The sequence below is a fragment of the Aspergillus flavus genome, chromosome 2 (assembly GCF_009017415.1).
Source record: "Aspergillus flavus chromosome 2, complete sequence".
Taxonomy (NCBI): domain Eukaryota; kingdom Fungi; phylum Ascomycota; class Eurotiomycetes; order Eurotiales; family Aspergillaceae; genus Aspergillus; species Aspergillus flavus.
In genome coordinates this window covers 4,010,753-4,034,473 of record NC_092409.1, presented here as the reverse complement: position 1 = coordinate 4,034,473, position 23,721 = coordinate 4,010,753, and the positions used below count along the sequence as shown (strand labels likewise).

The 23,721-nt window shown below is 48.6% G+C and overlaps 12 protein-coding genes across 12 annotated transcripts; 6 read left to right on the top strand and 6 right to left on the bottom strand.

The window, feature by feature from the left end:
* Positions 1 to 176: 176 nt before the first annotated feature.
* F9C07_2226123 (uncharacterized protein) lies at positions 177 to 920 on the top strand (the record flags this gene model as incomplete). Its single annotated transcript, XM_041284832.1, has 4 exons — positions 177 to 317; positions 401 to 507; positions 618 to 728; positions 788 to 920. 4 exons carry the CDS (start codon positions 177 to 179, stop codon positions 918 to 920), a joined length of 492 nt encoding a protein of 163 aa, XP_041143113.1.
* Positions 921 to 962: 42 nt separating this feature from the next.
* F9C07_2226122 (S-adenosyl-L-methionine-dependent methyltransferase) lies at positions 963 to 1,550 on the top strand (the record flags this gene model as incomplete). The annotated part of the gene is made up of 1 exon (XM_041284831.1): positions 963 to 1,550. One exon carries the CDS (start codon positions 963 to 965, stop codon positions 1,548 to 1,550), a length of 588 nt encoding a protein of 195 aa, XP_041143112.1.
* A 646-nt stretch (positions 1,551 to 2,196) lies between these two features.
* F9C07_2500 (aspartyl protease) lies at positions 2,197 to 3,596 on the bottom strand (the record flags this gene model as incomplete). The annotated part of the gene is made up of 4 exons (XM_041289941.1): positions 2,197 to 2,485; positions 2,543 to 3,197; positions 3,257 to 3,407; positions 3,498 to 3,596. 4 exons carry the CDS (start codon positions 3,594 to 3,596, stop codon positions 2,197 to 2,199), a joined length of 1,194 nt encoding a protein of 397 aa, XP_041143111.1.
* Positions 3,597 to 4,379: 783 nt separating this feature from the next.
* F9C07_2130354 (26S protease regulatory subunit 6B) lies at positions 4,380 to 6,256 on the bottom strand. Its single transcript, XM_071509112.1, has 6 exons — positions 5,937 to 6,256; positions 5,846 to 5,887; positions 5,685 to 5,783; positions 5,344 to 5,630; positions 4,624 to 5,287; positions 4,380 to 4,560 (listed from the first exon to the last, which is right to left on the bottom strand). Exons 1-6 carry the CDS (start codon positions 6,092 to 6,094, stop codon positions 4,542 to 4,544), a joined length of 1,269 nt encoding a protein of 422 aa, XP_071363911.1. The 5' UTR covers positions 6,095 to 6,256; the 3' UTR covers positions 4,380 to 4,541.
* Positions 6,257 to 11,984, top strand: F9C07_2277805 (DNA-binding proteins Bright/BRCAA1/RBP1; the record flags this gene model as incomplete). Its single annotated transcript, XM_041284830.2, has 4 exons — positions 6,257 to 7,947; positions 8,179 to 8,199; positions 8,473 to 8,639; positions 8,959 to 11,984. The coding sequence occupies exon 4, from the start codon at positions 8,982 to 8,984 to the stop codon at positions 11,982 to 11,984; it is 3,003 nt and encodes a 1,000-aa protein (XP_041143109.1). The 5' UTR covers positions 6,257 to 7,947; positions 8,179 to 8,199; positions 8,473 to 8,639; positions 8,959 to 8,981.
* Positions 11,985 to 13,247: 1,263 nt separating this feature from the next.
* Positions 13,248 to 14,055, bottom strand: F9C07_2226118 (mitochondrial 54S ribosomal protein mL49; the record flags this gene model as incomplete). The annotated part of the gene is made up of 3 exons (XM_041289940.2): positions 13,248 to 13,298; positions 13,361 to 13,752; positions 13,893 to 14,055. The coding sequence occupies 3 exons, from the start codon at positions 14,053 to 14,055 to the stop codon at positions 13,248 to 13,250; spliced, it is 606 nt and encodes a 201-aa protein (XP_041143108.2).
* A 155-nt stretch (positions 14,056 to 14,210) lies between these two features.
* On the top strand, positions 14,211 to 16,850 carry F9C07_2277803 (eukaryotic translation initiation factor 3 subunit E). The gene is made up of 2 exons (XM_071510258.1): positions 14,211 to 15,576; positions 15,639 to 16,850. The coding sequence occupies exons 1-2, from the start codon at positions 14,435 to 14,437 to the stop codon at positions 15,988 to 15,990; spliced, it is 1,494 nt and encodes a 497-aa protein (XP_071363910.1). The 5' UTR covers positions 14,211 to 14,434; the 3' UTR covers positions 15,991 to 16,850.
* Positions 16,851 to 16,860: 10 nt separating this feature from the next.
* On the bottom strand, positions 16,861 to 17,192 carry F9C07_2130337 (uncharacterized protein). Its single transcript, XM_071509111.1, has one exon. The coding sequence runs from the start codon at positions 17,065 to 17,067 to the stop codon at positions 16,903 to 16,905; it is 165 nt and encodes a 54-aa protein (XP_071363909.1). The 5' UTR covers positions 17,068 to 17,192; the 3' UTR covers positions 16,861 to 16,902.
* A 1,436-nt stretch (positions 17,193 to 18,628) lies between these two features.
* F9C07_2505 (uncharacterized protein) lies at positions 18,629 to 19,021 on the top strand (the record flags this gene model as incomplete). The annotated part of the gene is made up of 1 exon (XM_071510962.1): positions 18,629 to 19,021. The coding sequence occupies one exon, from the start codon at positions 18,629 to 18,631 to the stop codon at positions 19,019 to 19,021; it is 393 nt and encodes a 130-aa protein (XP_071363908.1).
* Positions 19,022 to 19,464: 443 nt separating this feature from the next.
* F9C07_1273156 (ATPase get3) lies at positions 19,465 to 21,344 on the bottom strand. Its single transcript, XM_041289939.2, has 3 exons — positions 20,577 to 21,344; positions 19,928 to 20,517; positions 19,465 to 19,869 (listed from the first exon to the last, which is right to left on the bottom strand). The coding sequence occupies exons 1-3, from the start codon at positions 20,961 to 20,963 to the stop codon at positions 19,827 to 19,829; spliced, it is 1,020 nt and encodes a 339-aa protein (XP_041143106.1). The 5' UTR covers positions 20,964 to 21,344; the 3' UTR covers positions 19,465 to 19,826.
* A 382-nt stretch (positions 21,345 to 21,726) lies between these two features.
* Positions 21,727 to 22,278, top strand: F9C07_2100201 (transthyretin domain protein; the record flags this gene model as incomplete). Its single annotated transcript, XM_041284828.2, has 1 exon — positions 21,727 to 22,278. The coding sequence occupies one exon, from the start codon at positions 21,727 to 21,729 to the stop codon at positions 22,276 to 22,278; it is 552 nt and encodes a 183-aa protein (XP_041143105.2).
* Positions 22,279 to 22,433: 155 nt separating this feature from the next.
* On the bottom strand, positions 22,434 to 23,150 carry F9C07_2508 (uncharacterized protein; the record flags this gene model as incomplete). Its single annotated transcript, XM_041284833.1, has 1 exon — positions 22,434 to 23,150. The coding sequence occupies one exon, from the start codon at positions 23,148 to 23,150 to the stop codon at positions 22,434 to 22,436; it is 717 nt and encodes a 238-aa protein (XP_041143104.1).
* Between the last annotated feature and the right edge of the window lie 571 nt (positions 23,151 to 23,721).

The following is a 23,721-nucleotide window of genomic DNA, read 5'->3' as shown; positions in this document are numbered from 1 at the left end:
CGTACTTTGACTGCCTGCATAGGCAGCTCCAGGAAGACAGCTTTGAACTGCGGCACTGTATATCATCGTTGGCCAATCACAGAGCTTCAACTCCACCGTGAAGCACAAGACATCTGGATCTTGGATAAAATATACCAATTCCCAATTTATTCTGCTTGTCCTATCTTCAGGTTCAAATGGAGTCAATCATCGCCCAAGCCCAATCTCTAGCTGGAGAAGCCGATGGGGCAGACCAAGCTAAGATCCGCGATGCTCTCCGTCAACTTCTGTTAGAATTGGAGATGCCCAAGGACATGCTCATGGGCATTTTCAACGGCGTAAGCTTGATTCCGTATAGTCGGCACTATACTAAACATATGACTTTCACTATGTTGTCCTTACCAGACTTACGTTTTTCCAGCACTTGCAGATTGCCGCCGTTCGTCTCGGTATCGAATCAGGTTTATTCCGGTCACTCTCCCAAAGCGAGACACCCCTGCAGGTGGACCAAATTGCCCAGAAAATCCGGTGCGAGTCTTGAATTATTCGGCAAGATGTCATTGCAAAGCTTCAGGCCCTTGATCGCGACATGCCATATCTGACTACTACTTCCTGTGACATTTAGTATCTATACTTAGCTACCTTGCGTCGGATGGGCTCATAACAGAAGCAGACCATGGGAAGTTCACAGCAAATAGAGCGACTCACACTCTGGCAAGTCAGATGGCCGAAGCCTTCATTTGCCATGCGTGTGTATCTCCTCCACCAATACATGTCAATATATGAATCTCCGCTGATGACTTCACAGCTTCGACAATTGTGGTCCAGCCATTCAGGAATTCCCCAGCTTCTTCGCAGAGACGCACTATCAGGAGATCACCAGCAACACCAATACGCCTTTCCAGGAGGCCTTCAGTACCGACCTTACGTGCTTTGCGTGACTTGCTCAACACCCGGAACGGTTCAATAACCTACAGCACGTAATGACTGCACTCGAATCAACCGACTGGACAGTTGGGTTCAGTCATTTCGAAAAGGAAGCTTGCGCTATAATCCAACCGCCTCAGGAATCGCGCAGACCATTTCTTGTCGACGTGGGCGGCGGCCACGGCCATCAATGCATCCAACTCATAAAGAAATACCCAAATCTCAGCGGATGGCTCACCCTCCAGGACCTACCACAAGCAGTAGATCAGCTCCCTAAAATCGACGGAGTAGAAACCATGGTACATGACATCTTCCAGACACAGATCGTTAAAGGCAAATCCTACATCTATACTCAGCACAACTACCCCGGTATCCTACCGTCATCGGCTGACATGAAAATAAACACCCAAGGTGCCAAATTCTACTACCTCCGTAGAATCCTTCACGACTATCCTGACGCCCAAGGTATCAAAATCCTCAAGAACCTACGCACCGTAATGGCCCACGATTCGCAGATCCTCATCGATGAAATGGTCTTGCCGGGGACCAACGTACCTTGGCAAGCGACACTGGCTGATCTATCGTTGATGGTCTCCATGGGCGGAAAGGAGCGCTCAAAGGAGCAGTGGGAAGCTGCTTGCTGAACAGTCAGATCTACGTGTGGCAGAGGTACATACCTATGACAAATCAGACAACTTCTCGGTTATCGTGATGGAGCTGAGATAGTTTATTCGCTATCATATTATTGGTGGCTCGGAGCCCTGCATGGTTTTAACAAGAGTTTCGCTTCGTCCTTATAGTCTTAGAGCTATTATAGAAGCGTCCGTTTAGTTATACAGAATTCAAATATTAAGAGGGCTTGTCTATTCGAATGGATCGTGCCGTTTTAAGGTGTGGTCTGTGTTAACCAAAGAACTGCAGGTTGCTCGAGGTTGTATGAGACGGACTCCACACGGAGCTATGAAGAATGTAGAGAGGTCGTAGGCATAGTTGTCTAGTTGGGCTACCTTTAGTAGGGAATCATTGTACCGATAGATCAAAGATACGCGTTAAAATCGCAATGTATATAGAACTATCGGCATCCAATGAATGTCATTAGAGCATAGCCAGTGGCTCACTGAGTCACACAAAATATCAATAACAAACAGGATAGAGGTCATAAGCGAAAACAAGGCTTTGCCGATTTCCCGTAACAGAAAAAGGCCAACCAACTACCGAGGCAGGCTATCATGTACCATTGTCTCACATACACAAGCAACCAATAAAAACATAGCATGGTAGATCACTTGGTTACTTAGCCTTGGCCAGGCCAACAGCACCGTTGCCGAGGTCGTACACACTGTACCACTTCCTGAGGAACGCGTCACCCAGGATGGCCAAGGGGCCAACGGGTTCAGGGAAGTCCATGCCCATGAAGGCGCTGATGCAAGATCCCTGGACTTCAAGAGTGTAGTCGTAGGGACCAATGGTGAAGTTGTATCCGCTCAGGGTGAAGGTGAGGTCAGGCAAGGAATCGCGTTTGTCACAGTCAACCGAGTATTGGCCGGTGAAGCCCTTCTTGGCACCGATTTCCTTGTTACTTCAGAATAGTTAGTAAGAGTATGACAGACATGCACAGTACACTGGCTTGACTTACATAAGCTCGGCAAGGGTGGTGGGCAAGGCGATAAGGGAAGTGCCGGTATCCAGAATGACACCGGTGTTATCGAGTTCAGCAACGCTATCGCCAAGGGCGATAGCATCAAGGTCAACCTCCCAGTAGGCCTTGCGGCGAAGGGGAATCTTGACCAACTCGCCGGTGTAGTGATCCTTGTCAACACCGCCGAATGTCGCTACGGAGTCATCACCTTCCTTGTTAGTGTCTCCAAGGTAGAAAGCAAAGACTGGCTCGTCGAGGAGGCCCTGGTCGAGCATGCTATAGAAGGGTGGAGGAATCTTGTTGACGGAAATTGTGTCAAATCCCAACCCAAGGATACCATCAAAGCGGCCAAAGGCAAAAGCAAGGCCGGGCTCACTAGTAGCCTCGGCGAACAGCTGATCCTTCACCTTCAGGTCACCGATCTTGAGAGTATCCTGAGAAACAAAACCACTCAGGCTACCAGAGCCGTACTTGATGGCAAATTCGCTGCCATTCTTCTGGTACGTGGAGGACGAGGATGAGTCGTACTTGTTATGCAAATAGCAGGCGATAGAACCACACTCCGAAGAGGGCACCCATAGGTTTGAGCTGCCAGTGTCAAGGACCACCTTGAACTTCTGTGGAGGAGTACCGATCTCGATTTCGGAGAAGTCTTTAGAGAATCTACGCGTAAGTTGGAGCCCCCCTTCAAGTATTACTAGGGTTTCGTACATTGTGCATTCAGGAAGTTGTCAACAAGGACATCATGACGTCCCATATCGTTAATCGGGTTCTCATTGAGAAGATCTTGCTTGATGTTGGGACGGATTCCCATGTACTTCTGGCCGAGAGCCTGCACATGGGTGTCGATGTTGTGCAAGTTCTGGATACGATTTAGTCAGAAATTCGTCCCGACAAGCTTTCAGATGGGTAGATGAATATTTTCATGGCCGGAATAGTAAGGTCTACTCACAAATTGCTCGGACACGGGCACCTTGTTGAGCTTCAGCTTGTGAACCTCGGCGGAAGCACAGCCCAACAGCACAGAGGCCGTAACCAAGGTCGACTTCATGGTGGGCGACAACGGCGACAAAAAAGCAGCACCTCAACAGACGAAATCAAAAGAAAACTAGCAATACTCTATTAATATGGGACGATAGGAATGATGAAATACAATCAGGGTCTGGAGAGGGATAGATGATGGGATGGAGAGGGAGAGAAGGACGGGAGAGGTACCTCCAGGTCTGGGGGAGGGAAGTGAGGTGATGCGGACCGGTTGCGGAGCGACCTGCGTATCAACCAATCAGGGAGCAACTCGATGCGTCATTGGATTGAAGTGGAGTTCCTGCATCACGGGTGTCTCATCACTTGATCTCCAAGGTACGGCCCTTTTACAATACCGCCAGGAACGCTGCTGGGGTATGTCTGTATACGTTCATTGATAAATAGGAGTATTCCCTCTATCTCTCTGTTTCATCCCAACTCACTGCACTTATAATACCATACTCAGAACTCCTTGTGTCTCTTATCACTATCCAAGGGTGTGGAGCTGATTGCCGCTGCGGATGATGTAAGGCCGTCTCGGGAGCTAGGCTGATAAGTTAGTTAGTTGCCTTACTAAATGACGGTATGTACAGTACATACTATCCATGTACCTACAATGTACATCCGCGCAAGGATCGCCGCCTATCTACAGAGTACCTAGTAACCGTAACCTTGGCGGGACTCATAGGTACAAGTCACAATCACAAGTGGAGCTGCACTGCCGACCCCCGATAGGTAGCCGAGGCGGAGCTATGAGACTACGTACTACTAGTAGAGATACCCTCATTTGATCGAGTCATTACACGTACTTCCTCCTGCTTCACCACGGTGGGCACCTCAAAACACATCAATCATTTTCCTACATATGTTATAAGAGTCTGAAGCTTGACGTTACAACTGCATGAATACCCTTTCGCCACGTGATTGGGCATTTCTAGCTCATTAATTACTACCAAAAATAAATATACCCCATTTACCGGTAGAACTCAAGCCTGCAGATAGGTGGTTAGTAGGGTGTCATAAACGGGGTAACATAACTGAATGAAATAACATACCTGTCCGCTTCTTGTCCAGTCTTCACTTGGGCAGCGTAAGCATCCTCAAGGTCAGATTGGATAATGTTGTACCGGTTCTTCCGCACGGCTCGTAGACCAGCCTCCTGCATGATGGCGGCAATGACAGCACCAGACAAGGGTTCATTACGCACAATCAGCGAGTCAAGGTCGACCTCAGGGGACAAGGACATCTTAGATGCGATGGTGGTGAAAATCAACCGACGCTCTCGCCGATCACGAAGAGAGGGGAACTCGATCTTTCGGTCCAGACGACCTGGACGCAGCAGAGCAGGATCCAAAGTATCGGCCCGGTTAGTAGCCATAATGACCTTAACATTGCTCGATTGCTCAAAACCATCCATCTGGTTGAGGAGTTCCAGAAGAATACGTTGAACCTCACGATCGGCACCAGTTTGGGCGTCGAAACGCTTTGTGGCAATGGCGTCGATTTCGTCGATGAAGATAATAGCGGGGGCATTCTCCCGGGCCATCCTGAACACATCACGGACCATGCGAGGACCTTCACCCAAGTACTTCTGGACAAACTCGGAGCCGTTTACTCGGATGAAGCTGGCAGTTGTGCTATTCGCCACCGCCTTGACCAGCATAGTCTTACCTGTTCCGGGAGGGCCGTATAGCAGGACACCACGAGGAGGATCGATACCTGCGATAGTAAGTAATACTGCACAATCCACAGCTCATTCAATTTTATCAACCCACCGATTTGCCTGTACAGGTCGAAGTGCGTCAATGGCAATTCCACTGCCTCGCGGATTTCCTGCTTCTGCATATCAAGTCCACCAACATCGGCATACGTGACGTCTGGTTTCTCATTTTCGCCTAACATAGCGATGGAGGAGTCGGCCTCTGGAGGTAGGATATCGACAAGGGCGTTGGAGTGGCGATGGAGAGCGACCGAGGACGATGGTTTGAGCTTCTCGCGGTCGAGCGTGGATAGAATCCGGACGACATAATTCGAGCCGGTTGACGATTGCACGATTCCGGTACTGGAAAATCTCCATTAGCAAGGTCCCCTCTATCAAATGCAATTTGGGCCGTACTTCTGGTCAATCGCCTCCATGAACTGGCCTATAACCAAGGGAACACTTTGTATCCGCTTAATTTCTTCCTGTGCACGAACAAGTTCTCTTTTCAGGCTCCTATTGTTCGAGTTCGGTGTTAAAAATATCGCCGCTGAGGTGGGGGGATAATACTAGCTTGCCTTTGCTCATCCTTGATGTACTCCTCCTGGAGCTGGATGTATCTATTGAAGCGTCAGTACAGACCATGGGGACTTTCCGTTTCCAACATACTCTAAATGTCTCTGGAGTTTCTTCAAAGTAGCATATTCGTCGCCTCCATCAGTCCCTGTGCCTTCGATTGAGTCTATGTTGGGGATGGTATCCAATGGTGCCGGCTTGGTATGAGGCGTGACGTTGTTCGCCGGATTCTCCACGGCGACGTCTCCCATGGTGGAAATCTAACACAGGTAAGAAGCGGTAACGTTGAGAATTCGATCGTAGGGGTGTATGAATGATGGCTGAGATATCTGAGCGAGAGATCTAACGGCGAGGTAGTGTTGAGGGAATCGGAGCTTTTGCTTTGATCATAACCAAACTGGCTCAACGTAGCTTACGGTTTCGGTCACGTGGGTAGGAGCTCGGCCCCAAGATTTAGCAGTAATACTAGTACAGCGTCACTGCCGGGCAACTGTGTCTAATGCCCCAATGTGGCAACGCATCTGTGAGAATCATATCGAATGTCAAATGACTGTGTTGCATTCCGTAGAAACAATCCCGATCTCTCATTCACAAAATACCTTAACCTGGTGCTATACAACAAGTAGCCACTGATCATTACTTCTATTATAATTTAGATAACTATAGATAACTGTCCCATGTAAACTCAAGACAGTTCGAGCCGATCAGATAGCATCTGATATATAGTTCCTACATGGTGTGTTGTTATCCATAGAGTGGTGTGTACAGTAGTTATCCCGAGGGGTTATATATATGGTGAGAGATCGCCGATGGTCGCTCCGTCGATATTTCAATCTGTGTTTTATTCTCGTCAATACCCCATCATCTGGGTTCAAGGGATTGACTGAATAACCGGGAGTTCTCCGAACCACAGAAAAGAGTCTAAATCATAATCGAACTAGCCATAGTGCCCTCATAACGATGGTGTTAGTTGACTACTAATGGTACCGGTTCACACCTATCATCTATTACCAACTAAATACCATTATATAGTGGAGAAACGTCGGGACGTGGCAAGTGGGACAATGAACGGCCCTTGTTCAAAACAGAAAAGAGGGAAACAGAGACAGAGACCTAAAGCATGATCAATGTAAAATTAAATAGATGCGTGCAAGGGCTAGTGAATAACAAGTGCGGTCCGCAATCTATCCATTCATACATCGACTACTCAGACTGGGCGGATTTACTGGGTGGGCTTAGCACGGAGTAGTTGATGGCACACTGTTATAAGGGAATCAGGTGCCCTCATCGTCTATTTCCTTGTCACAATGATATTTTTTTATGTTTGGTTTTTTTTTTTTCTTCATCCTCCATCAATCTAGCGCTCCTCGGTCTGCAGGTCCTCCTGAAAAGCTCATTCCCAAGATTCTGCCTGACGCAGTTTCTCTTTACCACAAACACACTCTCCATTTCGACACCCACATATGCATCCACCCAGGCAATTGAGGATTCGGTGATCTCCCAAGCCAGCAGAAACCGAACTATTTTAACATATTCAAAACCATTCAACATATTACCATCACCGTATCTTTTGACAGGTTACAGACATGCCCGAGTGGTTACTTTCTTGGACACACCAGCAGGTCGGATTGAGACCGTACTACTAATTTGGTAGTAGTTGATCTTGGCCAGTTAAATGGATCACTAGTACTACCGAGTCTTCCAACAACCACCTCAACTTCTCAGCGTGAAGAAAAAAAAATGGTAGAGGTTCTCTCCAGGGGAACGAAAGAGAGAGAGAGAGAGAGAGAGAAAGAGAGAGACCCGACCAAGTCCTTCAGGATGAATGCTCTAAATCAGTTGGACGAAGTCAAATGCTCATGGAACAAACCTGTGATTGACCAGGATGTCCGAAAGGGGTAAAGTGGGATACCCATCGATCCACCCATGGCTGTTACCTAAGCTCCAGCCTCTTTCGTCTTGCCGCCGCTTTCCGCCTACTGCTTTCCCTCTCTTTCCCCTTTTACCGCCAATGCTAACCGACTGCTCATGACTGCCTGAGACTTCTCCTTGTGTTTTGCTGCCCACTGGTAAAATAACTTACTGGAAGTCATACGCCAGTTTCGTATGTACCCTCCCTTTTTGTCTTATCCCGTTTCTTGTCCTTAGCTGCCTTTGACTCCTGAGGCGTCCGTTTCTCTCTCCACGCCCGTCTCCATTCCTGCCTATCTACCCCGTGCCTCCACTTTTCCTTTCTTCCAAGCGATCTCCCTTTCCTCCCCAAGGCAGTAGGGGAATTAAAATTAAAACGAAAAAAATTCTAAATTAAAATACAACATTTAACACGGCCCTACAGATTATTGCAGTCATTATTCAGGTACGCCTGTCATGTCATTCCTTCCCACCCGCTTGTCTTCAGTTATTGGGTTTACCTTTTTTTGCCTATCACACGCTTGCACCAACTGTGGCCACGCACTGCTACCCGTCTCTCCATTCTTCGGGTCTATCACGCACGCTCCAAATGATAGTTTCTGATTGTTTGATGGCTTACCCATAATTCTTATTTATTATTTTTATCTTATTTGTACACTCTTGTATTAGTCTAGAAGCTACCCTACTCCTGCTATTTGCTAATGGTTCCTGTCCCCAGCTCGTTAGTCTGTTATTACACCAGGTACTTTTGTCTGCCTGTGGCGCCCATGGTCCCGTGACCTCACATCTTCGCAACCTCTCTCAGGCCTTCGAACCGCTACCATTTCGGGACCGGCTTTCCATCCTCCGCTTGTGAGTCGGCATTTTAGTTGTCCAGCCTTGTCGGTATGTACATCATTACTGTTCCTTTGTCTACAAAGAAACAGTTTCCTACCCCAGTTTATCCTACCCATCCTCTACTTCACTTCCATGTCGGCCCAGACTGTAGTGTGTTCGGTGTCGCAGACCAAGGCGCGACTCGCCTCACACTCCGGCTTGACGCGTCTAGAACCCCCAAAACGACAATTGATCGATTTTCAGCTAATCATCTTTCTATCTGGAACCATGATGGCTTTGATATCGCATCTATTGTTGATACTTATTGATGATTGAAATCAGTCTCTATTCTTATGTCTCATAAAGTCTGACAGCTTTCACCTTGCAGATGGGTTGGTAAAACCACACGACATGAATGCCTGGCTAGCCGACGCCTCGAACCTCCCTAACCATGATAATGGTGCCTTTCACCAGGCGACTATAGATCCTTCCACCGCATTCCTCCATGCATCTCCTACTCCCGACCCTAACCAATTCCAGCGCATGTTCAATGGCGTGCCGCGAAATGCGTCTCCTGGTTTCCACAATCCTAACCAGGTGATCCCGTCCAAGCGCCCACGTCCCGAAGATGGCATCTCAATGTCCCCCCGGCAAGCACCAGGTGGACTAGCTGCCTCGCGATCGCAGACGCCTCACCAGGTGCCTTTCCCTGGGTACCAAGGACCGACAAATGGCGCTACACAATTCGCCCCGCATCCTGCTCAGTACCAACATCTTCAACAAGGGACTTCGCCAAATGTCAGTCAGTCACCGATTATCCAGGACTTCGACCAACATGGTGTGCAAAGAATGGGAACAGCGTCCCCCAGTCCATTCTCTCCCGCTGGTCCTCATGTTGGGCCCCACATGTCGCCGTCGCAGCCGGATCATCCGAGTAGAGTCAACACCCCGCAAAATAGCTCGTTCATTCCTGGTCAACCATTCCCCCAGGGTATGGGAGGGCAGTTTTCGCCTGCAACCGCGATGACTTCCGCCGGTGTGCAAGCACCGATGCAAGCGCATTTCAGTGGCATGCCACAGGGATACCAGGCGATGGCTGCCCAACAACAGCAGCAGCAACAGCGAATACACGCTCTTCAAATGCAGAACCAAGGCCGTCCGATAAATATGAACCCCGCTCTGGCAGGGCGTCCCGTCGCGGCTGGTATGAACGCCATGGCCAACCCTCAACAAATGGCGGCCATCAGACAGATGCAGCAGACGATGTCGAAACCTCCCAACCCGGAAGGTTTTATGAGGTCGTTGCAGAAATTTATGATGTCGCGAAACCTACCTCTGGATCCGAATCCCATTGTCTGTGGGCGCCCGATCAATTTGGTGCAATTATACGCTACCGTTATGAAGCTGGGTGGGTCAAAGAAGATCAACGCTGCGAACATGTGGCCGGTAATAGCTCAACAGCTTCAATATCCCCCGATGCAGTTTCCGATGGCCGTACAAGAGATTCGGGAGCACTACCAGCGAAACCTTGCTGCTTATGAGCAAGCTTTCCTTAGCACACAGCAGAAACAGTACGCGGATCAGATGCAGCAAAGTTCGCTACCGCGACAACCTAGTGACCCCTCAGGCATGCAGTTTCAGTCACCATCTGTGAAGCCAAGTCCAAGTTTTGACGCTTCACAGCAACTTGGACAGCCTTCTCCTAGTAATGCACCAGCACCAAACAATATGTCTAACAGCGTGCCTAATGGGTTTGCTCCTCCTACACCAGTGAAGGCGCCAAATAAGCAACAGCAGCAGCAGCAGCAGCAGCAGCAGCAACAACAACAACAACAACAACAGCAGCATAGGCTCAGCGTCTCTCGCCAATCTCAACCGCCTGCAACGCCCCACGACTCTACTGGGCAACTATCCGGCCAGTCTCCCGCACCATCTGCCAAAGGTCCAGGTTCAGTGTCCGGAAAGGTGTCCGAGCAGTTTGATCAGACTCCGGACCAGCCTCTGAAGCATCCGATCGAGGACCCTTTCAAGCCTATGGTCTTGCCAGAAAGTAAACTCCATGGCCCAGTCGCGGTGGATGAAATTTATCAGCTGAGTGAAGAAATCGCGAGATTCAAGCCTAACGTTCCCGCCTTCTCCGAACTTGGTGTAATTGATATACACGCACTCACGATGAGTATCAAGTCAGGGATTCACGCGGAGATGCGTCTGGCTTTAGATACCCTTGCAACGATATCCTGTGAACCGGCAATTCAAATCTCACTGGACAATTGCGAGGATTTGGTTGACAGCTTGGTCGAGTGTGCAGAAGACCAAGCTGAATTCCTTGCTGAGCATGCTGCTGAGGTGTCAGATGTCATGCTTCTTCCATCGTATGAAGAGGTTACTCGGGGTTGTCAGTCAGAGTGGACATCCTTGGCCGATATTCCCGAATTTGGAAGTCTTGATTATGATCTAGATCGAGCTGTTGATAGACTCATCTGTATCACAACGATATTGCGCAACTTTTCATTTACCGAGTCGAACTTTGGGGTACTTTCAACGCCACCGGTCGTGCAATTCATCTCCACTATCGTCCGCTATTTGGGAACTCGGAACATGCTTTTACGAAATAATCAGAATACCCTGGATTTCATGAAGGACACAGTCATATATCTGAGTAACCTGGCCCACACCATTCAATTGCCGAGCAAAGAAGAAGCTCTCTCTCTCCTACATTTTCTCCTGTCATTTGCCCCATTCCCTGGACCGAGTCAGGGAGCGGATGGCGTCATGTTCACCGCCTACAGTGCTTCCGTCCATAAGTATACACCGGCTGCGGTGGACAGCTTAGCCAAGCTGTTGGCGCGCGATGAGCCCAATAGGACGTTTTTCAAGGCAATCTTCTCCGGGGACGGGAGTGGCATTCAACACGAACTGCTTACCCGTGCCTTTGGCCTCGCTATCTGCCCCGTTCCCGACCAGCCTCGGAAGCCGTTAGCCATAGCAGATGCTCGCAAAGTTTTCCTCATGCAGGGCTTGTTAGCCGCCGACATCCTTTCCGGGTTTGCAGACGGTAACCTTGCCAAATCATGGCTTGAATCGGTTGATGGATTTGCCATTCATCTTCTTCGACTTTCCTGCCTCTTGAGTACCGAACGTGTTCCCCCCACCAACAATAATCCCCGTCAATCACATGCTGCCAGAGGACAGGCTGAAGCGGAAGCTGCCGCCTATAGTTCCATCATTAACCGAGGGTTGGCTATTCTCAGGAGACTGGCTGAAAAGTCTAAACATGCCGACTCGAACTCGGCGTTGCGGTTCCCGTCTGGGATAATCCCAAAGAAAGAGAGCTTACTCGGGGCGTTGCTCATGCACAATGTGGATCCTGGCGTCGTGCGGCAATTGATAACGTATGCGCGACTGGCAGAATGACCTGGCTTTAAATAGGGGGTGTGTGGTTGGTTTTTCTTTTGGTTATTTATAGCGTCGGTGAATGTCTAGCATCACTTTCAATATGCCATCTTGATGTTTACTTCTGTCATGTCTTCTATTGAGTAAACCATTTATTCCTGTGATTTTGTCTGGCGCCGGTGGGAAGATACGTGAGGCGTGACCTTTTGATTTGTGTATCTTTGCTTATCGCTGTACAATGCTCAATACCCTCGGGCGAAAGATCATGCATGATGTCTCAATGGGTAAATTTACTTCATGGTCATTATTATCTACCTTTTCTCGTTTTGGTTTACTTGGTCTCTGGATCCCGCTGATGGATCCCACTATTCATCGTCATTTTTGGTGTAAAAGAACTGGTGAACCTTGTAAATGCCCTCGTTCGGGGCATGATGCGCAAGTGCAGGTTTCTACTAATGTGCTATATAAATGTTGGACCTCATCCCGACTCTAGTCGTCCAGTGACACGCCTGCCACTTCATGATCTATGATATAGAACCTGTGGTTCAATGGAAAAAAAAAAAAAACACTTTCTTTCGGGTTGCGATAGCCCATTCAATGAGTTATTTCCTTCATTTACCATGTGTTGCTACGTGAATGCAATTCAGGCGCCAGAACAGTGTCTATCAAGACATATTCAGATTTACTGCCTAGACCTAATTATTCTGTTTGCGCATGCTATACTCTGCCCACGAGAACCCAGCCATTCGTCGACATTAGCCACAGAATTAGCGCAAAAGCAACCGTGAAGTCATGGAAATGTACAAAGAGACAGAAAAGTGGCACGAAGCAGATGGAGAGGTGAGATCAGGAAGTGAGAAAATGGCAGAAAGCATGCCAGAATACAAGCCGAACTTCCGACGACACGAACAAAACTGAAAATGCGACAGAACACCCAGCACGGAAGATAATACAAAGCAAATAAAGCTAGATAAGAGGGGAAAAAGAAAAGGGGTGCAGTAGAAAGTAAATAGGACCATCCTCTGCCGATGATCAGCAAAAGACCTTCTCAGTCAGGTGTCTGCTGCCTGTATTCTTTCCATTCTACTTTCCATTTGTGTATAATTCATTTCGGCAGACTTAAGTTCCCGGATGCCCTGTGGTGGATTCGACATATAACCCTTCTGGTTCAGAACTTTTGCCAGGAAGATGGATAGGAAGTCGATGATCGAGCGGATAGTGGAGGGAGATGGAGAGGGACGTGCAAATTACTCATATCCAGGGCTTTTTGGGATTTTTCATCTTCTAAAAATTACGCTCCAAAAGGAATTTCTGAATCTCAGGCTTTCGCCAACCCTGCAACGCGTATGGTTAGCATCATACGATGCTCCCGCTAGGGGCACATGACTAAAGCGTACCTTGACAATGATGTGTCCATTAAGACGGTTGATTGTAATGTCTGAGCTCTTGGGGGAGCGAGGCTCGCCGGACTCAAGACCCAGATACCGTGCAAGGTCGTTCCTAAGAGCATCCAGGTCACCTTCGGTCTTCTGTATCTTGGTCTGCTGCTTGGTACCACCGGCCTTGGTGACCAGGTATACTGGAAGTTGGTTCGAGGCAGTACGACGAATGAAATAGGGAAGATTTGTGAGTTGCAAGTTGGCCGATGATGGGAGGGGAGTAGCTGTCGAAGGGGCGTTCTCTTTCAGGGTCTGGGACTGGCGTTTTAATTGTACCAGGAAGGTCCGGCATTGCTGTGTAGGAGCTGCGGAGCGGGGATTGAAGCGTTGGAGGGACCGGAGGCAATGTTCTGAAACGGATCAGTTAGCTTTCCTCCGAAGGTTCTCTTTGTTCACGCCCAAATTTCTCTCTTTTTCTTCCTTATATAATAGGATAGCTTGTCCTCCACCGGGACCAGGCATGGAATAGCGGAAGCCTTGTACTACTTACGAGAATTGATCAATCTAGAGGATGAAGATAGTGTAGAGAATGAGCTACATGTCCTTGAAGTAGAAGCAACGGACTGCGAAGCATTTTGAAGATAGGTAGGTAAAACCGTCGACTGCTTGCGAACGGTCGAGCAGACGGGACGGGACTGCAGGAGAGACGCCATCGGTCCAGGAGAGATCTATGGAAGGGAAGAGCAACAGGAGAGATTCCCAAGGCGTTGAATCCGAGGCAAGCAACCCAACACCGAATCACCCAACGTTGAGGGGAATAGCACGACGCGAGCAAGCAGCTGTAAGAGAGGATCGAGTGTCTTCCGATCTTTGCATGAAAAGCGATTTCTTGCGCGGAGACTGCGCGCTAGCCCCAAGTAGGCCTAGCGGGACCGCCAGCCCTCCCGCCCACATTTTCGCCAGCGCAAAAGAAGAGAAGACCGCCGCACACTGACTTCAGTCAGAGATCGCATCATCTCCTTCTCCACGCCCTCTTCCCCCCCTCCTCCTTATCTTCCCTCGAGACGCTGCCGCCGTCCTCAGTCGTTCACCATGGCAGCCAACGTTCCCCCCTCCGCTGAAACTTTGCTCAGCGGTGCCGCCGCTCACCCCCCCAAGACCGCTGAAGAGATCGCCAACCAATATGATTTGCTACCCAAGTTGATCCCCTTCCTCGACCGCCATCTTGTTTTCCCTCTGCTCGAATTCAGCTCCGGCCAGGATGATGATAAGGAGATTGTGCGGGCGAAATATGAGCTGCTGAAACATACCAACATGACCGACTATGTCGCCAACCTGTGGCAGGAAATCAACAACTCCGATACCATTCCCGATGAGTTTGTCAAGAAGAGGGAGGAGGTTCTCGCTAAGTTGCAACATTACCAGGAGGAGAGCGCCAAGATCACCGAATTGCTTCAGGATGAGGATGTTGTTGGTAACCTGCGGAGTGACAAGGTTGCCAACTTGAAGTTCCTCGAGGAACAGCACGGCGTTACCCCCGAGATGGTCAACAGCCTTTTCGACTACGGCCGCTTTCAGTACAGCTGTGGTAGCTACGGTAACGCTGCCGAGCTGCTGTATCAGTTCCGTGTTCTTTCCACCGACAACGACAAGGTTGCCTCGGCCACATGGGGTAAGCTTGCCTCAGAGATTTTGACCACCAGCTGGGAGGCTGCCATGGAGGAGGTCCAGAAGGCCAAGGAGTCGATCGAAACCCGCCTATTCAACAACCCCTTGGGTCAGCTACAGAACCGCTCTTGGTTGATCCACTGGTCCCTTTTCCCCTTCTTTAACTACGACCCCGCCCGCGATGTCCTGACCGACCTTTTCTTCTCCCCTGCCTACATCAACACCATTCAGACCCACTGCCCTTGGATTCTGCGGTACCTTGCTGCCGCTGTTATCACCAACCGCGGCCGTGCACACAAGAGCAGCAGTCTCTACCAGAAGCAGCTGAAGGACCTCATCCGGGTTGTCCGCCAGGAGGGCTACGAATACTCCGACCCCATCACCGACTTTGTCAAGGCTTTATACATCGACTTCGATTTCGAGGAGGCCCAGAAGAAGCTGGGTGAGGCCGAGGATGTGTTGAGGAGCGATTTCTTCCTCGTCTCTGCGGCCGATGCTTTCGTCGAGGCTGCCCGTCACCTTATCTCCGAGAGCTACTGCAAGATCCACCAACGGATTGATATCAAGTATGTAACCGAGAATGAATATTGCAATCTGGGCAGACAGAAAGGATACTAACGTGATACAGGGATCTTTCCACCCGTCTCGGCCTGAACCAGGATGAGGGTGAGAAGTGGATTGTCAACCTCATCCGCGATACCAGAGTCGATGCCAAGATTGATTATAAGGAAGGCACAGTGATCATGAACCACCCCCCTCAGTCGGTGTACCAGCAGGTTATTGAGAAGACCAAGGGCGCCTTCTTCCGGACACAAGTCTTGAGGTTCGTTGAAACTTTTTGCATAAACGCTTTACCCAACTTGACCAGGCAACTAACCTCCATATCAATCCAGTGCGGCCGTCGCAAAATAAACACACGTTATGCTATAAAACAAGAATTCGTCTTTTACCGTTCTCTTGTTGGTTCTGTTCATGTTTAGTATTCCCCCGCGGATTGTGGGCTTCTTGAGTGATGGGACCAAGCAGAGTGGCATCAGGCTGGCGTTCAGGTGGTCCACTTTTCATGTTCTCTTTCTTTTCCAATTGTCTTTTAATCTCTTTGCACCGATCTAGTTGGTTGGCACCTCCTGTCGTGAACCTTTGTTATGAAAATATTTCGATTGAAAGATCATCGATCAAGTCTTACATTGCTGGGAGAGCCTAAAAAAGCGAAAAGGAGAGAAGGAGAGAAGCGACAAAAAAAAGGGACACTCAAAAAGAAAGAGGGAAAGAAAGGAAGAGCAGTACAGTATTCTTCTTCGTTTGCGGATTGGGAGGGCAACGGACTGATCCCCTTTTTTATTTGTTCCTACGATATTAAAACCTGCTTTCCATGTGATTGGTCTATGCTGTTACGAATGATCTATAGAGATGAGTGGAATTATAACCCTGTGGTTTTACTTAATCCATCTATATACGTCTTTTCACGGATAGCTCCATATCAGGGGGCTCGGTAGCAGAAGACTGATAGTCAACTAGAACATATGACGTAGGGCGAACAAGAGAGTATTGTTATCTAGGTCTCAGCTACAAAACTGAATTAAGCAGGAGAGGCATGTCGTAATGCTTTTTGATGGACGTAACAAGTTGAGGGCTGTATAAACGACGAAGATTAGCAATCTGTCTCTTCCTCTCTTTCAGCCCAACGTAAGAGACAGAGAGACATAGCTATTTCGACAGAACGTATAATGTGAATATAGAAATGCAAACAATCATTCTAACTTCATTAAGAGCGAGGAGGCGTAGATCAAAACGCTCAAAACCAAATCAAGGATATCTCTGGCTTGACATGAACGGAAACTTTCTTTTCTTTTCTTTTTTTTTTTTTTTTTTTAATCTTGTTCTCTAGGTGACTACCGACCACGTCGAGTTTCATAGTCGAACGGACGTCTGCGCGGACCCGAAGCTCGAACGGGCACGATCTCATTGATATAGGGTTCAGCATGTCTGGTGGATACTTCGTTGGGAGAATCGCCCGCCATCCGAAGGGTCTCTTGCCGTTCATATTCTCGTGACATGGCGGCGAGATCGTCAATTTGTTCCTGGTCGAATGTCAATGATGTGTGGTCACGCGATTAAGATCGTGTAAAGGACACAGACCCTCGTTAGAGGTACACCGACTATTAGATAGCCTTCGCGTCCCTTTTGGTTTCAGATCCAGCTGTTAGGGTGATTGTCTCATAGCTTGTGTTAAAAGTGGTCGTGGTGATTATACCTGGTATGTATATGGTCTGACAGATGCCGATGGTCCTAGAAAGTATTGTATATGCCCTAGGACAATGTGTCGTGATAGACCGTATCCTGGTAGCCAATACTGCTGAACCTGAGACATCCTCATTGATATGTTTCTTGTCTTTGGTAGACTGGTATATGTGTGAGTAGGGTTGATGGGGGCTGAGGTGAGTTGCCTGCGATGAGGATAACGATGACTGCGAATATCTACGAGATACTTAGGGTTATAAGCATCCAACATAGTGCCCACCATGCAAGGGATACTGGGTAGAAAGTGTATGAGACGCCCAGCGTTTTGTACTGTGTAGATGTCGATTAAAACACGGAAATGCCGAGAAATTGTATACTAGCCAGTAGCAGCGATCACCAAGGGAGGAAGATCCGCCATAGAGAGAAACCTTAGGCTAGATCGCACTTACGCAACTAAGAAAACCATCATGGGTTTTCGAGAACGAAAGGAATATGGCTGAGAGGACACTTCGCGTGCTGCTGATGTCGGATTTCGGGAAACCGCCTCACTCTTTTATCCAACCCTTTTCGCCGGGAAAAGTGAGGCTTGACTTATCGCCATCCACAAATAAAGCAGCTCTCCAGTAGCGCCACTAGTTCCGGAATTAAAACGCCCAGGCTTTCGCTCCTGTTCGTCTGAATTCCCTGCCAAGTCTGCAGGGAATATGCACCACCAAAGTCGGTCTGTTTCTGGGTATAATACCGTGGCTCCACGGACTGGGTGGGCATTGAAGGGGTTGTGCCTGTGACTGCCTGCAAGCTCTGTAGATTCATTTGACTAGGATAAGTTTATTACGGTCCAAGGATTCAGGCATGGTAAGCCTAAAAGACCCTGGCAATAGAATGACACCCGCAGGAAACACAAGCCGTGTCCAAGGCTTTCGTGCACACTCCGTGGTATCTACTACAGTGGAAATCTATCCTGTCTCTGTGACCATCGAATTGTTGCAGGAAAATATATTCCCGTGGATGCATATGGACCAATTGCCAAATTAAGACGTCGATTCCAAGCACCAATTTGAAGATGATGCTTGCCGAAGTTCTTTCTAAGAGAATGCTTCAATTTATGCCTCTCGGAGAATAAGTCGTGGATCCATTCAGAAAGGGACATTCCTATCATGTAACCCTAAGATAGGTAGCTAGCCACGTCAAGATTGCTCTCGATTCTCAGATAGAATACGACGTGCTTGCAGTGACTTACAAGTTCTCAGTCCATCTCTGAGACCCACGGGGAAAATGCCAATACTTCTCTTGGAATTGGGCTAACTCGCTCCCTTAGCTTTGACTGTATTCTTAGCTTTGAGGATTCACGATAACTGGCCGAGAATCGGCTAGCCCATGTTCACTAGGAAGGCCCGCATGCGAGCAAACGTCTATGATGCTATTGGCGTGGACTGTCATAGCAGGGCCAGCCTTGTCGTCGGGTTGAATGTCGTTTGCTCCGAACTGCCTGGGCCATCAAGCGAAATGCCACAAGATGAGGCGGTGGGCATTATTGTTCTCGTGCTCAGAATGCGACAGATGCAGCAGGTCTACTGCGGTACAGCAGATTCAGACCCATCTAGCTGCTGTGACAGGTTGGCAATATGTGGAAGGGCTATTGTTAGAAAACGCAGGTCATCGTTCATTCGGCTGGTCGGTAATGGACGAGCTTTTTACCCAGTCTACCAAGTCAGCCAACAAGGAGATGTCCTTTCACCGGTTTTGCTCTTGAGATCACCCAAAAAGTAAGAGTCACAACCATAGTGCAATTGACTTGGGCATTGGCTCGTTGCGGTGTATTCCTTACTCGATATTCTCAACGCGCCATAACCTCATGACGATAGGGAAAAGATGACAAAGAAAATGGCCATCTTTGGATAAGCCGCGTTTCGGAACTGAGTATGCCTGAATCACGGTTAAAAATGAAGCATTTGAGGTCATCCTCAAAGTCAAGAGCACGCAGTTGCTCCTGAACGGGACAGGCTGCATGTGGAGAAGCTATGCATATGCGCAATCGAGATTTCGGCCTATCGATCTGCTCATCCGCGAACGATGCTTGAGCGGTAACCTTAATGGAGCCTTTATAAAGACCCACATTTTGTAAGTTTCGATAAGCTCTTCGAGCCTGAAGAAGGCGGAAGTGAGGCGAACAACATGACGGTAGCTTGTACAGCTCGCAGGCAACAAAAGGAAAAGAAAGCGAGGGAATTAAATTATAACTAAAATGCTTTAGGTATTGATGTGCAAGGTGTAGATTATTCGAGGATCGACATGGCCATACAAGTATCAAACGCTTCGTGCATTACTGTCTATTCTTTCTCATAACTCATCCCAATAATAACAATTCGCTGAAAACCTCACCTTGCATATTTTCCTGCGCCATCTCCGACGTGATGACCTTCATGATAAACAAGCGGTTATTCCGTGATAAAGTGCGGTCGTAGTAGATAGTGGATCCTCCTGTACCGAGGAATGTCCCTGTCGAATACCGTTCCCCGTCTTGTTCGGGTTCGATAAACAGGGGGAGATTATTGCACAATGCCACAGAGCCTCTTTACTGCGGGGGAACATATGGGTGAATGAGCATGTCGCTGAATCTGCAAATCGTTAGCACTCGAGTTGTTTCCTGACAGGTGAGTATCAACAAAAACTGACTTTTCAAGTTTCTCCTTTCCTCTGACTTCTTCAACGAGCAGCGGCATCCGGACAACATTGAAATCTTCATAGAGTTCTTCAATCTGCTCAAGGTACTTCTTCTGCATCTTCCTGCGTGCATTACATTGTTCACACTCACTACCCTGCTTGGGGAACAAAAGCTGATTGACGACAATGGCGTGTGTGTCAATGTTGTAGCTTGTCAGCTCTTGGATCATACGTTCCGTCTCGTACAGAGACAAGAACTCAGCAATACAGACACACACAAAGGTGGTCATGTCCGGGTTCTTAAATTGAGTGTTGACTTCGCTGATGGTCTCTCTGAGAGACTCCATCTTCTGCAAAAGCTCGTCAATGTTCTGACCACCCGGAAGACCACCGCGGGAGCCAAGAATGGAGTTCAACATCGGGCCGAATTGAGACGACAACTGCGAAAGCTTTGCAAGAGCCTTTTCGAGCACGGTGGGAAATTGAAGGAAACGCAAGGTGTGGCCGGTAGGGGCGGTGTCGAAAACAATAACTTCATACGACAAGGATTTGACTTGCTTCAAAACTTCCGCAAAGGACATGGCTTCATCAACACCGGGGATCTGCATTGATTAGTCGAGGCACGGCATGGTCGCTCGGTAGTCCGAGAAAAAAAACATACGCTGAATGCTAGATCTTGCATCATGTTCCCAACGCCCAATCCAGCCATAGGGTCGTCGCCCTGCCCCTCGCCGCTGGCCAGCAGGTCCTGGATGCTGCCATTGGGGTCAATCTCCATAGCACTAAGGTTGGTGTACCCATCAACCAATCGGGCTTCCTTTCCAAACTTTTGCCCAAAGGCGTCACTGAGGTTGTGTGCGGGATCGGTCGAGATGAGTAGAACCGATTTGCGAGCTTTGGCCAGCTGAATCGCAAGAGAACAGGAGGTAGTTGTTTTACCAACACCTCCTTTACCACCAACGAAGATCCAGCGGAGGGTATCCTGGCTGACAATCGACTGGAGCGAAGGCTCCATAAGATCGTCGGCCTGTACGACGGCTGTAGACATCGTGAAACTGGTGTGAAATGGCTGAAATCTGTAAGATAGACAACTAAGATTCAATGGACTAAAAAGAGACCTAAGGTAAGCTGTGACTCAGTCGGACAATAAACACTGATGGAGTTGAATTTACCACGTAGATTGTTTTCCCCGCAAGACCCAAAACTTTTTTTGCTGCGGCGATCGAAGCTTCCGGAAGATAAGCGTGAAAAGCTGCAAGTGCTAGAAACAAGCTGTTCACACGTTCGAAAATTCAGGAGAAATCTCCGGGCCTAAGATCGATCCAAAGGGAGTCTTATCTCGAACAAGCGCCCGTGGCAGTTGGAAACTAAGAAACAACTCCCCGTTGCTGTCGGTCAAAGGTGGCACGTGCGGGGCCTTCCTGCCTGAGGCTACCATGATGTTCCCCGCTAAAGAATGTGTAGTCAATGCGATGAAAGCGTGACAATTCTTTCGAAAACACTCCAAGAGACTGCTCTCCTGTCAATGATAATATTAATACACCCAAGAGTTTCGTTCTCATCATAGAATGGCTTATGTACTAGAAATTGACAACGTGAACTTTGAATATCACAATTTGCTGCCCCACTGAAGGTATACTCCGGAAGGGTTCAACAGACTGTCGGTGGTCTCCGATGCATGAAGAGCGGAGATACAAAAACCCCATAGGTCTACATATAAGGGGATAGAAGAAAAAAAGTACCCGACATCTCCTTACGATTTCCACTCTCCAATCATTACCCTCCTTTTCCTTTCGAATATTTCTTCCTTGATGGACATGAGATCCAGTGAGCAATTGGCCAGAACCAAAGATCGACTCAGCCTTTACCAACAGCAGCTTCTTCCACCTCCAGCATCCTCCACCGCTGTCAATAACTCGATTGCACCAAACACCTCTGCTACAATGTCTCGCGACCCTATTACCTGCCACGTGCTAAATACTCTGTCGGGAACCCCGGCGGCGAACCTCCCGGTGACGCTGACTCTCTTGTCGGCCCCTTCAAGCAGCCAAAGCCCCATCACTTTTACCGCGACCACCGACGCTGATGGTCGCGTCAAGAACTGGACGCCTGCGACAAATTGCCCAGCCCCTGTTCCTGCTATCCTCGCATCCCTCCCAGCGGCTGACAGCAAGACGCACTGGTCAGTGCGATTCGAAGTTGGACCATGGTATGAAGCGCAAGGAGTCGAGAGTTTCTGGCCCGAGGTGGAGGTGAAATTCACAGTGAAGGGACGTGGTCGAGAAGGGGAGGAGGGATGGCGGCACTATCATGTGCCGGTGCTCCTGGGGCCTTGGAACTACTCAACTTACCGCGGATCGTGATGCTATCGATAAAGCGCCTGAGGGATCTTATCACCGTTTGATTAGGGTGGAGGCATGGGCTATATGACGTATATCAATGTATGCAGATAAACACATAGATTGGGAGCCTCAAGTAAATCGAGACCCTGATCTATGGTATTGACAATGTACCAAATTTATTCTTTCCATGTTTCTTCGACTTCCAGCACATCCTCTTCGATGTCCCTCCATCCCAATTGACTCCATCTCTCTGGTCGTTCCAACGCATCCACGAAATGCTTCATCGCTAGGATGAACTGCGATGCCCATCTCTGAGGACTTACACGCCCAACCCCCGTCGCCAGTGGTGTCATCAGTATGCTATCGATCCTGTCCTCGGTTCGGTCATGGTTCCAGCTTTCCAGTTGACATAGCAAACTCCACACACACTCGTACACCACTTCTCGGTCCCACGTAACGTTATCTGGTGCTCGCATGGTCGGACAAATAGCTACCCATTTACAACCCCAAGCATTTGTGCCTTCCATATCTTTAGGGAACGGGACCAGCGTGCAAGATCCCGGGGGCGCAAAGCCTCTCCATTTTTCGTAAAGCACTTGCTGCGCTGCGCGCGTGAGTGTGTCATAAGGATGATGTGGCCGGCAGAATTTCCGCGAGATCGCATCATCAAAGGCGCCGTCCAGGCGGCCGTAGGAGTTGGCAGGTGAGACAACTAATTGGAATTTGGTCGTGGCAGGGACCGCATGGAGTCCCATATTAAGCACGGTAATCTTGACCTTCGGGTTTTCTGCGAAGGACGGCCATTGAGTTGGGAGAGCTTCGTTGAATGCCGTGATGAACTTCTCCTCCATGCAAAGAAGAATGATTTCTGGGATATCCTGTAGTTTTGCCATTTCGGGCCGAGTTGTTGTCCTGGAAGTAATTAACTATCTTTGAGTAAAGAGCAACACCATCTTGTAAGGAGACGAGAATTAGACCCCATTTTATAACAAGTCACGAACTACTGAGTATGCCTTGTCGCCTGTCAGCGTTGTTACACGAGGCGGAATGGCAGGGAAAAACCTGCTGCCTGGTCCATCTCTGCTGAGGCAGCTTTTGAGCTACGATAAGACAACGCGTATAACTATATGTGTCAATCTAATATTAAAGGACTTACTAACATTTAGAACCCTAGGTAAGCTGGTACGTACCACACAGATCACGGGCAGCCAGGATTGAATCGGCAAACCTAGGGCTTACCTACTCCATAACTCGTATGCTTCCTGATTCACCCGAGATCTCAAACAAAGCTAATCCATTTTCTTTTTCTGCCAACCCTAAAACCTGAATGAACTCGATGTCAATTATGCATAATATTTAGCATTCGCATTATCAGTCAGCATGTCAGGGATTGTACATCGTCAACTGGCCTGCAAATGCAGCGATACCCTTAGATCAATGACGACTACTCCGTACTACTAGTTG

Excerpts from the sequence above, each read along its gene's own strand:
- F9C07_2277803 (XM_071510258.1), top strand. The coding sequence starts at position 14,435 with ATGGCAGCCAACGTTCCCCCCTCCGCTGAAACTTTGCTCAGCGGTGCC. Across the intron at positions 15,577-15,638 it reads CACCAACGGATTGATATCAA|GGATCTTTCCACCCGTCTCG; the intron begins GTATGTAACCGA and ends AACGTGATACAG.
- F9C07_2130354 (XM_071509112.1), bottom strand. The coding sequence starts at position 6,094 with ATGGGAGACGTCGCCGTGGAGAATCCGGCGAACAACGTCACGCCTCAT. Across the intron at positions 5,888-5,936 it reads AAACTCCAGAGACATTTAGA|ATACATCCAGCTCCAGGAGG; the intron begins GTATGTTGGAAA and ends ACGCTTCAATAG. Across the intron at positions 5,631-5,684 it reads ATGGAGGCGATTGACCAGAA|TACCGGAATCGTGCAATCGT; the intron begins GTACGGCCCAAA and ends GAGATTTTCCAG.
- F9C07_1273156 (XM_041289939.2), bottom strand. The coding sequence starts at position 20,963 with ATGTCTACAGCCGTCGTACAGGCCGACGATCTTATGGAGCCTTCGCTC. Across the intron at positions 20,518-20,576 it reads TGCAAGATCTAGCATTCAGC|ATCCCCGGTGTTGATGAAGC; the intron begins GTATGTTTTTTT and ends TAATCAATGCAG. Across the intron at positions 19,870-19,927 it reads GGAAAGGAGAAACTTGAAAA|ATTCAGCGACATGCTCATTC; the intron begins GTCAGTTTTTGT and ends AACGATTTGCAG.
- F9C07_2130337 (XM_071509111.1), bottom strand. The coding sequence starts at position 17,067 with ATGTCACGAGAATATGAACGGCAAGAGACCCTTCGGATGGCGGGCGAT.